Source organism: the organism of the source record quoted next, unplaced genomic scaffold (assembly GCF_019419815.1).
Source record: "Pyrus x bretschneideri cultivar Hongxiangsu unplaced genomic scaffold, Pyrus_bretschneideri_v1 Contig121, whole genome shotgun sequence".
Taxonomy (NCBI): Eukaryota; Viridiplantae; Streptophyta; class Magnoliopsida; order Rosales; family Rosaceae; genus Pyrus; species Pyrus x bretschneideri.
Window position 1 is genome coordinate 492,391 of NW_025999415.1, and position 12,821 is coordinate 505,211.

The 12,821-nt window shown below is 36.2% G+C and overlaps 2 protein-coding genes across 2 annotated transcripts; one reads left to right on the forward strand and one right to left on the reverse strand.

The window, feature by feature from the left end:
- Window positions 1-43: 43 nt before the first annotated feature.
- LOC103953094 (nitrogen regulatory protein P-II homolog) lies at window positions 44-3,393 on the reverse strand. The gene is made up of 8 exons (XM_009364820.3): window positions 3,142-3,393; window positions 2,942-2,987; window positions 2,716-2,743; window positions 1,614-1,701; window positions 1,377-1,444; window positions 1,191-1,260; window positions 594-629; window positions 44-463 (listed from the first exon to the last, which is right to left on the reverse strand). The coding sequence occupies exons 1-8, from the start codon at window positions 3,326-3,328 to the stop codon at window positions 399-401; spliced, it is 588 nt and encodes a 195-aa protein (XP_009363095.2). The 5' UTR covers window positions 3,329-3,393; the 3' UTR covers window positions 44-398.
- A 165-nt stretch (window positions 3,394-3,558) lies between these two features.
- On the forward strand, window positions 3,559-5,879 carry LOC125474623. Its single transcript, XM_048578528.1, has 4 exons — window positions 3,559-3,603; window positions 3,670-3,714; window positions 4,040-4,114; window positions 5,490-5,879. The coding sequence occupies exons 1-4, from the start codon at window positions 3,559-3,561 to the stop codon at window positions 5,658-5,660; spliced, it is 336 nt and encodes a 111-aa protein (XP_048434485.1). The 3' UTR covers window positions 5,661-5,879.
- The last annotated feature ends 6,942 nt before the right edge of the window (window positions 5,880-12,821 follow it).

A 12,821-nucleotide genomic window follows, 5' to 3' on the forward strand; every position in this document is an offset into this window, starting at 1 on the left:
CTTCCTTCCAGAAGCACATTTGCATAATTAATTGACTGACAAGTAAAACAAGCTTACATAGACTATATAGCATTCATCTTCCAAAGACAGAGACAAAGTTACCCACATATTTTTGTTAAGAAATTCTTCTTCATCGCTAAATAAGTTCACTACTTTTATTTAATAAATAAGAGGGGAAACAACTGCCGGGTTATTTTCTACCTTCTGATAAAAGATAGAAGCTACATGACTGGTATTACACCTTATTCTACTCTTCCATCACTGCATACACTCCAAAAAATGAAGCACTAATCTTCTAAGATCTAACGGACAGAGGGGGGTGGGGGGGGGGGGGGGGGGGGGGAGATTGGATGGGGGGTTGAATAGAGTCGCACTCATCAAGTTTCGTCAAATCTCACTCAGGCAGAGGAGGACACATCAGACCGCCCTCCTGTCATCTTCTCCGCCTTCTCTCCACGCTCCCCTGAAAATGACGTATACAAGAAGAAGAAAAATTTAGGTGAACTCTAGAGAGCAATCATCAATCCAAAGAGACACGCAAACAACTGGATACATCATCTTAAACTTAAATCATTTGGCGAGTAAAATGTTACCAGTGCGAACTCTGATTACATCTGAGACTGGCACCACTGCAGAAGATACAAAGCCTCATTAGAAAGTTTGATGAAACCTCACTGGAGAGGCCAGAAATGATATATTCCTTGAGTTTTAAGTTTTACATGTAACTAGCATAGTCATTGCATAAATACAGAGTATAAAGATTTCTGGCAAATGATCAGTCTTGTCCAAAATAGCTACTTGTCCTACCAACCTGACCTTAAAGTACAACTTCACTACAACTCTTATGTGACCTTAGTATCTGACTTCACAAACATGATATATAGTGGAAACTAATGACCCTCCCTAATTCTGGAGGGGTAGTGTATCTCTTAGAACATCTATAGGTGACAAAATGGAAAGGTGCGAATCCATCAAACAACTCTGTATACCGACATAATTGTCTGAAAATAAGCTAACTTATATAGGTGTTAAAGTATAGTTTGAATTCAGTGTACATCATTTTCAACACAAATTAATAATTATATATGTCAAAGAAATAATTATTAATTAAAATTTTAGTTTAACCTGCTTAGGTGCTAACTGTAGACTGTATCTTTGTAGTTTCAAAATGAACAAGTTTAGAGACAAACCAAAAATCTTGCCATCGCCGATTTCTCCAGTCCTGGCTGCCTCAATTATTGTGTCAACCACAGCCTCAACCTATGAAGTGATGAGAGCAGGATTCAATTGGGGATTTTCAACCCCTTTTCCCTGAGCATCAATATCTCAAAAAGAATGCATTATAGAACTAAAATTATCAATCAGACTCTTCATACCTGGTCTTTGCTCACTACAATCTCCATTTTAATCTTAGCAACAAAATTGTCTTCAGAAAATTCAGAGCCTAACAAAGTAATAAAAAAGGAAGAAATTATGAAGGATAATATAAGAAAAGAGTAGGATGATATGATAAATAAGTACCAGTAGATATAATGGGTAGGGAGTGTTTCCAAAACATCTGCTAGATTTAATTAAAATGAAGAGAAAATATCCATGCCAAAGCAAGAACATACCACCCTGCCTCTCTGTTGAACCACCTTGAGCACCAAAGCCTCGAACATCAGATACAGTAACACCACGAATTCCAATTTTCAGCAGAGCCTTCGATTTCACAAAGGATGGGGACCAAAAGATTAGTGCTTATGCTATTATCTCAAGGAGCTCTTAAAGATGACAGAGGAAAAGATTGTAGACTCCAGAAACCCAAAGTAATGCTTATGCTATTATCTCAAGGAGCTAACAACAATTCTGTACATTAGTAAACATGTGAAAACGTGCAACCTAAAAGAAAGGATAAAATCAGGTACAATTCTTACCCTACTATGGACTATAACCCTATTTTCTTCATACAATAAGTTCATGAAATATGAACCACATGAAACATCTTAATTCTTCAAATTCTAGTGGTCATTTTGCTTTTACATTTCTTTTAGTAAGCAAATGACGTTACTTAATGCACCACGGACAATTCCACTGGCATAGCATCCCAGTCCCCAACGGAGGCCTCATGGTCCATGGATGTAATGAATTGAAAGGAGAGAAGTGGCAAAAATTCCGAGAATAGCATGAGTATTATTAAAAGACAGAAGCTATCTTGCTTTGACTATGATCAAGGCAATGCATACAGAGAGCAGTCAGAAACTTGGCCAACAAGTTACTGATAGGTACTAAGTGAGGCAGTCACAAATAATTTTCATTAAATTCCGGAAATGAATTGTATAGCGGTACAACTAACAACTACTAATTGATCTTTTGACATGTCACTACAGGCCACACCGCAATCAAAATTTAGGTCCAGTGACATAAATGGCACTCTAGATTAGAATTTCATTAACCTTCAATGTTGATCGTGTTTGAGCTCCAATCCAAATCAGTCGTGACTATGTGTTCGATATATGCAAATGGATTTGAGTGTGTAAAAAGGATTAAAGGCAACTGCAGAAGAAGATGGGATGGTGCTTAGATAACTACACAGGCTTAGAAACACAGAGCTATTCTTCCTACTATCCAATCAACAAAATTTGAAAAATCAATTTGTTGCTTCCCTAATTTTATTATGACAATGCAAAATGCAATGCCAATTAATATGCAGTAAGCAGGTTCAACAATTCTTACCGAAGAAACGTGCGAAACTCGCCAGGGCCTAGCTCGTCCCATAATCATAGCAAAGATTAAGAAATAATTAGATGTAATTAAAACCCATAACCTCATGTATTCCACACACAAAAGTAATAGAAGAAAACAGCACAGCAGACATCAAGAGCTCTAAACAATCAACCTAAACAAAATTAAGAACCAACAACAATGTATATACAAACAGATGAGTGAATTGTTTCCGCACCTCAGAATCGCTTCGACTTTGTAAAATTTGGAGTCTGGGACATAACCTACGAGCAACCAACAATATGGAGTCAGAAGCCATGCCAAAATTTAAAATTTAAAATTTAAAATCCGAGACACCCAAATCATAATTTGAATGGAATATACAATAACATTCAAAACCCATGAACCATTCTTGCAGAAAATGGGAAGAAGACGAACCAGAAGAACTCTGCGCTCGTACGACCGGAACAATGGACGCATTTCTTGCGTGCTTTAGAGCGATAATGGGCTGACAGAGCCGAAATTCTGCGAGCTTGGTGCGGATGGAGCTCGAACCCAAAAGCCGAAGCTCGTTGAGGTGGCAATGGAGGGGGCTAAGCAGGCCTGCACTCGCCATTGTAGCCATGTTTGTCAACTGTTATGTAAAAAGCAGACCAAAAGCTTCATTGATAGAGAACCCAGTTTGGGTACCGAGTCTACTCACTGCCGAGGCAGTGAAATAGCTTTGAAAACGACGCGTGGAAGATTCTTCATGCAATTCAGCTTGGGCTTGGACTCTTGGTGTTGGAAAAGAAAATGGGCTTTCTCTCGCCTTAAAAGCCCGTCAAAGCCCAACCGGGTCCAGTTGCATTAGATATGCAGATGGTGGAAGACTTTCGATCTCCAGAGCAATGGCTGCAGGTGGAGGTGGAGGTGGAAGACTTTCGATCTCCAGTGCAATGGCTGCAGGTGGAGATGGAGGTGGAGGTGGAGGTGAAGGGAAGGGAGAAATGTGTACATAATAAATTCTGGGTTCTCTCTCTATCTCTCTTCAAATACATGTATATATATGTACATGTATATGTATATGTATCCCACCCAGTTGCGAATTTGATTATATTTACCCTTTGCATCGATTAAAGCTTAGACACGGTCCAACTGAAAGAAATTCTGGGTGGCAAATGAGTTGCCCTGGTGGACAGAGCTCAACGCAGTGCGTCGCGGTTCAAACTCTCCACTTCCTTTTAGTCTAACTTAAACTAGAAATATTACTCGTAATAAAAGTAAAACAAAATTATGGGTGATTAATTACGTTCATTGATTTATTGATGCCATAAAATGGTTCAATTTTTTTCAGGTAAAGTCGACATTGCAAAATTTTTTCGTGAATACTAAGGTGGATCTTTACTTGCTTCAAATTGACACTAATAAGGTACGTAGATATGAACATCCATATTTAGGTTTTACTCTAACTTCAAATTCTATGGTTATTTTGGACGAGGGAGTTTAAAATTTTATGCAACTTTGGCTAAATTTGATAGGCACGCACTACAAAAATTGGATACGGGGAAAACTTCCAAATAACACCTTGAAAGTCATTCGTCTAGTGTCTTTTTAGTGCATTTGTGGTTTTTTAGTGGTAGCTTTGTACTAGTTTATTGGTAACCTTTTTGTGGTGCATTTTTAATAATCGAGTCTAAAGTTCCATGTAACTTTAAAACCACTCGTCCAAATGCACTATTAAAGATCAAAATGAGCTATATATTTGTTGAGAAAAAACTATTTTCAAACAACTGAGGAGCTAGGATCTCGTAGGAACATCTTAATCCCATTCGTCTCCAGGCCAGCTGAGCATATGCTTTAAGAATCTGTTCATAGCATAAAATGCTGGCAACTGAATTTCACAATTCAAAGCTTAGATGACTACACAACATTCAGAAGACTCTGATTGACATAAGTAATTGACTAATTGGTTTACTGCACATTGAAGTTAACTAATATATTACAATACTTTCTATATGTTATACGGAGACCTAATGTTGCAACTGCACCTGCCCCATGTTTCTGCCTACTTCTGAAATGAGAAGTTAAAAACAGATACCACTATTCTGCGGATTAAAAGAGAGGAAGCGTATGAAGGTAAATATGCACTACTGGATTAAGGGAGTCGAAAGAAGCATGGATTTCAGATACTAACTTCTTCAGAGTTGCGTGGAGGCGTTGTTGATTAGAACAGACTTTTTTATACTATGTTTAGTTTACATAGAGGAACAAGACATGGTAAATTTACCCTGAAACATTTTGAAACAAATATCATTAGGCCAGAAGGTAGCTGGTGATGAATCTATAAGATTTTCCTTCCTGCACTTACGCCTTGGAATGATCTCTCAGTCTGTCTTGCTCATGAGCTCCTTGCACTAGCAAGGTGGGATTCTGGCGACTTTTGTTAACCAAAGAGATGGCAGGACTTGAATCTACCTTCCGAAAATCAATGTTTTGCTAGCTGAGCTTGTGGCACATATAGCTCCCTAAAGTATAACAAAGACTAAACGAAAAGAAAGTTAGAAACCTAGACTGAATGAGAAACCCCTCAATCTTTCCCCATCCTACAGTCCTATTTATTACTGAATGACCTCCACCACCCACATTTTCTTAGTTTCTTATTGAACAGCCATGTGTATTGAGCCATTCTTTCCATTTGTTTGTACATTTATCAGCATGAAGATCACACTCGAAGTTTGTTGGCATTGTTTTCTTTTTTGTCTTATCTCAGTATTTAGATAATTTCTCTAATTGTGTTATCGCAGCTAGGTGAAGGGTTAGTATATGAAGTTGTTGACGGTTCCAATAGCTTCCCTCATTTCTATGGTCCATCTCGAAGTTTCATTCCTCTTCCTCTAGATGCGGTTACAAAAGCGGAGAAGCTGCATCTGTCAGGTGGCCAATTCAGTTGCAGTATGCTGGAACGAGCCGCTTAAGCTTTGATTTGGTATTCTTTCATCTCAGCTTTACATTGTGTGGGATAGGAGATGTTAACGTCTTCCAACTCCCAACTGCTGTAGTTGTTATGTTCTTACCAGTACACTATTTGAAAGGCCGTCCGTTGTTGATATTAATGAATTATGGCGGCAGTTTCATTTCCGGTTGTGCGTTTGATAGAATGACTGGGAATGCGATTACCCATTTTCGAAAAGTCTTATTCATTGGGCTTATTGTGTTTTCATGCTACCCTCACCCTTCAATCAATTTTCAACATGCGCATGCGTTGGATGGAAACTAATAATGTATATGTATTTGTGCATACCACAATCTAGCATTATAATTTATTTTTTGCGTATAAGGTCAACCGCAAAGTTTACTATTTAGGTTTTAATGTCAAAATAGTTTGTTACTTAGGATTACGGTCTGTGTATTCTTTTTCACTTATAAGTGAGAGATCTTATATTTGATTCTCGTCAAAAGGCGAATTTGAACCACATTATTATGGCTGGCTCATTGTGAGGCTTAACACACTACCCTCACCCCTTTGGTATAGATAATATCGTTTGTTAAAAAAAAAACAAATACACACACACACACACACACACACACACACACACACACATATATATATATATATATCGAAATGGTTCATGTGTTCTAGTCATTTGGTCAATTTAGTCCTTGTGTTTTTAATTTGGCCAATTTAGTCATCGTTTTGTGATTACTAATCAAGAATATTCCATTCAAACTCTATTAATAAATTTATAAATTATTATAAACTTATTGATAAAATTATCTACTTGATTCAAAATATTTAAAATCAAATAAAATTAAAGATAAAATTACTTTCCTGCCAACTCCCTGACCTCCTTCCTAACGTTTTGTCCTCTACCAAATTTCATGCACCCCTCCCCACTTTTCTATGTTACAACCTTAATAATTTTTCATACCGGAAGTTTTATCTCTTGTATCTTTATTTCTCATTTAATTTGCATTTTTCTGTAAATTTTAATTTAAATAAAGAAAACGATAATATATGACTCTCTCAATTGTGGTCTGTTTCTCGATTACACAATCGGAGGCGAGGTGATAAGGGTTAATTTTTTTGGGACCACAATGATGGAACTTGCGTGGTGACATGTGGGGTCGAGGTGGATCTAGAGACGCATTTGTCGAGTTGCTTGCATATGTGGCTAGGTTGAGGCTTGGGTCAAGGACAAGTGGATGGTAGGGTGGGTTTGTTTAATTTTGTTTTCATTTTGAAATTTATATTTCTTTTTATATAATTGAAAATATTTTTCTATAATAGGTTATAAATCTTTTGACAAAGATTGGATAAAATGTTCTTAATTGGTTAATGGAGATAAATACGAAGACTAATTTGGCCAAATAGCCATAACACAAGGACCATTTTGACATTTAAGCATTTTTAATATATTTTGGAAACAACTTAAAAAATAGGATAACTCACATGTCGTTAAAAAAATTTGAATTATTTTTCTATGCAAGGATTAAAAAATATCGAATTTTGGTTCTCTGTCTCAATAGGCAATTGACATTAACAAAGTTAAACCACTAAGGAGCAAACAAGCATCAAAGATCTTCCTCTTTCCACACGCCTTATGCACTTCTATATGGGGAGTATTGTGTATGAGAGTGGAGACCTAAGCCTTATATTTAGGGTCTTTTGATATGGGTCCAAAGTAACTAAAAATTGAACCTATTTCGAAAGTCAAAAGTCACTAAAAATTAGACCTATTTCAAAAGGTGGCCTATAAAATTGGACCTATTTCAAAATTTCCCTTATTTGTTTGCTACCCCACTCCCTAAGCCTTGTATTTATAAGAGAGTATTAGATTTCCTCCCCACATAGAAAACCCTAGTACATATGTTTCGCACGAATCCTCAAATCGTGTTTGTTCATCGTACATCGTGCTGTCATAAATCATTTTAAATATTTTTATTTAAAATTAAATATGAATAGTATCTGACGAAAACTGACCACCTAATGTACGATGAATAGACACGATTTGAGGATCTCCAAGATCCTCATTCGTTTCGCACCTCAAGATCCATGACCTAGTAGGATAAATATTCCTGTAAATTAATACTTTACCTCACCTAATAGAAAACTCTTGTACATATCTTACACATATTTGATCTCTTAATTTAACTATTGTGTCACTCAGTATTATCATATTCATTAACAAGTCACACAAGTTTTTGTCATCGACGACACGACAAACTTTCATTAGTTTTTAGTTAAAGATGATTAATTATATATTAAACCCACCTTATTTGTCATGATACGGCCTGTCACAATTCATGACCGTTAGAGATCAAAATATACTAATATCTTGAAGATCATCTTCTACTTTACAACCAATTCCAAAAGAGAGAAAGAAAAAGTCTTATACTTTACAGGTTGAGCCAATATGCTGGCTTCTATGTTGCTAGTTTTGGTTTTTTTTAATATAAGATTAATAAAGGGCCAATGATGTGGGCAGAGTGCGAATACCTAATACATCAGATTTGTGTTCTTAATTTTTTATTGCAAAAAAAAGAAAGGAAAATTAATGAAAAATGTTTGAAAATTTTGAGTTTTAACAATAAGAACAAAATAAAGAGTAAAATAAATAGTACCAAATGTGACTGTTTAGTGTAAAAATATAATTTTTTACAAGGTGAGCCAATATGCTGGCTTCTATGTTGCTAGTTTTGGTTTTTTTTTAATATAAGATTAATAAAGGGCCAATGATGTGGGCAGAGTGCGAATACCTAATACATCAGATTTGTGTTTTTAATTTTTTATTGCAGAAAAAAAAAAAAGAAAAATTAATGAAAAATATTTAAAAATTTTGAATTTCAACGATAAAGATAAAATAAAGAGTAAAATAAATAGCACCAAATATAACTTTTTAGTATAAAAATATTTTTTTTTTGTTGAATTAAACAATACCGAACTTTTCGTTAAAACTTTGAAAAAAAAAAAAAGCGATTTCACGTAATTTATTTTCTTGAGAATAAAAAAGTGGTATTATTATTATTTTAAGGGAGCCGTACACATTACTTTATTTAGAAATGTTATAGAAAGTCAATGAGTGATTGTGGCGGCAGCAATGGCTCCTTGTATTTTGTCAGGTTTATGAGTATTCCTTGATGGAAAGTGATCAACCTCGAATTCCTTCCATCTAATTATTCTCATCAAATAATCCGAGTTTTAAAATTTGATCAAACTGCTAAAGTTATTATAACTTTTAAAGTAGGCCTGTGTTTTTAGCTATTGAATTAAATTTCAAGGGTCCGGATTGTTTGATGAGGAGAATTAGGTGGAAGAGATCCAGAGGATCCCTGGCTGTAAAGGAAGAACACTTTGCATATTATGAACCACAAGTTTATTTTGTTAAATTAGGGAAAAGGATCATTGTCGGATCCTCTTTGTGGGGATCTGAGGGATCAAGCAATCACGGCCATTCATCATATATTCTGAGATTAATTTTCGTTAGATACTATTTATATTCAATTTTAAATTTTGAATTTAAAATGATTTCTGACTGCATGATATAAGATGAATGGCCGTGATTGTTTGATCCCTCTGATCCCCACAAAGAGGATCCGACAAGGATCTTGTTCCTTAAATTAATATTCTTGTTTCATTTGTACTAGAGAGAGAGATTTTATGACACATCCCGACGGAGATCAGGGCATGCTGGCCGTCACGTGGAAGCTACTAAAATAAATAATAAAAGTATGAATAAATAAAAACCAGCTATACACAAAGTAAGAATATAGATGAGCAAGCGTAAGCGTGAAAACAAAGTTCAGAGCACAAAGACCTAATGTAGTCCGGGAGAAACAATACTACAAAAACACACCCCAAAGGTGGTCCTACACTGTTGATAATCTGTCAGATATGCCGGGAAAATCCTCTAGGGAGCCACCGCAAGTGCTAGCCAACTAGAACCTGAAAGGGTGCAAAACAAAAAGCGTGAGTGGGCAAAAACAAAACTTTTCAAAAACCATTTCATAAACAAAGTTCTAACCCCTCGCCGTAAAACTTGTATACTTCCCAGAAAATATAATATACATATATGTAAATCATGCTCGGAAATATGCCATGTCAAATGCCTCTAAATAAAATGCAAGTGCTCAGGAAATGTCAAATCAATGCCATGTAATCTGTCAGCCGGAGTCACCTAACGTGACCTATACGGCTGACTCAGGCTGGGTGAATAATCGCGGGTTACTTACAAGTCGGAACCACCTAAAGTAGTCTGTACGACAGGACTATGCATCTAACTTAGATCCAAGATGAGCGTGTGGTGCGGTAGGTGAACATCATGTGAAGGACTATGCCCAACTCTAGGCGGGAGCACTAACACCGGGGTGCAGGTTATGAGCTCTCTATGCATCTCAAACCACTACTGAATATAAGCATAAACCATACTCACCTGGCACTTACCTGTGCGTCCGCAGCACCAACATACAATTATATATATGCTATTAATAATGCATAAACAAACGGCAAACATAATGCATGGCCTATAATTGTATAAACGTTTCCATTCACTTTCTGGGAAAAACATAAATATATATGTATATACGAAAAACCAAAAGCCCACTCACTGGTATGTAGAAGGGTCGTAACCCCCTTGCCTCGAGTGACTGTGCTCGTCCTCAGGATAGATCTCACCTATATGCGAAACAACTATAAAAATGTTAATTTTAAAGCACATAATCAACATCACGAAATAATTTCTCATACAATACTCAAATATGGTGTATAAATACACCAACGTGATCTACTCAATCTCAGGAACATCTCCATATTTTTAGAAAAATTTTCCTACGCCGTACGTGCCACCCACACGCAGGTACGTGCCTGGCACACTGACAGCGTCAATTAACGCCGTCAGGAATATTCCGTTAAATCTAACTGATGCCGTTAACGCCGTTAGGAATATTCCGTCATCTTCTCCGGCCAAACTCCGGCGCCGGAAAACCGGGAAAACTTTAAAACCTTGTATTTTCTTCGTTTTTCAACCAAATTTCACAAAATTGGTACCAAAATGAAACTTACAACAAGAGGAACAAATCCATACCACTTTCAAGCACTAAAACCCACGGAATCTTGCCGGGAAAACACCACCAACTCCTGCCAAACTTGTAACTCACGATCCCGACGTCCAAAACCTTCAAACGAACCACCCCAAGCCTCCTAAGGACCTCACCAAGCTTCCTACAAGCTTGAAATTCCCAAAAACACAAGAATTAACGTGTGCATGAACAGTAACCAAATCGGGGGATCCCGAGTTCGACATGAAAACGGAGGTATCCTTACCTGAAATGGGTATGGTTGAACTCCTAAAGACCTCACGAGCACGAATATGTAATTTGCTTCCTCGATCTGTGAAGGTTTCAAGGGTTTTGGTTGTCGTCCGTACAAGAAGAATAGGAATGGGAGAGAGAGAGGGCTCGGGATAGGGCAGAGAGAGAGGGTGAGTGTGGGGGTATGTGTGTGGTCCAAAATTAGCCAAACAAACCCCAAAAATGACCACACAACGAAACAACCATGCTAGGGGCAAAATCGTCATTTCACCCCTACGGTACGAAAAGTTCGGGACGGCCTGTCACATTTTAGATTTGATTGTCACTAAAGACGTATTTGAATCAAATTACTATTGCTATCTCATTGTGTGGTTTAGCCCACTCCCGCCTCTTATTATAGATAATATCATAGATATCTGATATTTTTTTCAGTAACATATGTGATTTTATTTCTTTACTTATTAGGTAATATTATTCTTTACGGAATATTATTTTCAACTCCCATGTATCATGAGTTTGATACAAATTTGTTATGATTGACCTATTGTTTTCAACTCTCATCTCTTACTGTAAATAAATCATTTGCATAATAAAATCTTCTTAATATATCATTTGTATATGAAACTTTACAGCTGTGTCAGAAAGCAATTATGTCTTTAAATTTTTGTAGGGGTTTGATCTCATTAAAACCTCTCTTCCCCTAACAACTAACTATTTAGCCCATTAATGTTATCAATCTACTCAAAATCTAAAAATATAAATAGACACCAATATTTCAAAAAATTATGTATACATAGAAAATATTTCATTTTCATTTGGCATTAAAACATCACAATTATTAAAGTAGACAATGTATTTTTATTAACACTCCATAATAATCACTCTCCTCTCATACATTTTTATTTTTTATTAGGAATATGTCCATGGTGACTATTTTGCAGTGTTACTATAGTAGCATATCTATCTACTTGAGGTCCTGCATTTGATTTCCCTTTTTCTAGTATTGAAATTTGTTTGTATAAAAAATAAAAATAATAATAAAAAAAACAAAAACCCATAAACAAAAAAAACAAAAAAAACAATGCACTGTATTTTCTACCCTCATTGGTAGGATGGACATATTTCACTCCTTGAAGATCATCTCTCCAACAGACAGTGTTGAATTAGAGATCATTCGTTGGTAATTACATTGTCGATTTGTTTCATATATATAAATTATAAAATGAAAATGTGATGGTAATGAACATGTTACTTGGTACTCGCACCGTCAATCAGAGGTCATTCTTGTCTTTGGAGCATCACCATGAATATGCTATTTACTTATACCATCAATTTGTTCCAAACATTTAAATGACTAAACGATCTCATATTCAAATGATTGATGTAAGAATAATCTTTAAATGAAGGTTTACATTGCTTCAATTACAAAATTTATACAATGAAAATACATTATTAGCAAGAATAAGATGTGCATTCCTGGTGATTCGAGGAATCTCCCTTTTATTAATAACACTGGGTAGTTGTTTAGAGTTGGGTACCATGAAATGTGTTTGAAAAATATTCTTAACATAACATGTATGATTGTTTTGGGAGGAAGAATGAAGTACATTATTAGTAAAAGTAGGTTAGGTCCTCCCAGGCCAAAGACAACGTGGTGGCGATGAGGAGAGGTGACATAAACAAAAACAAGAGGGAGGGGAGGGACCACACAATACAAGTCGAGAAGCGTGAAAGATGATGGGAGACTGTCTCTATAATCGTTTAGCGTAATCTCCCCCTCTCCTACGCAATGACAGTGAGATTCACCTCCATTATTCCCTTCTGACCCG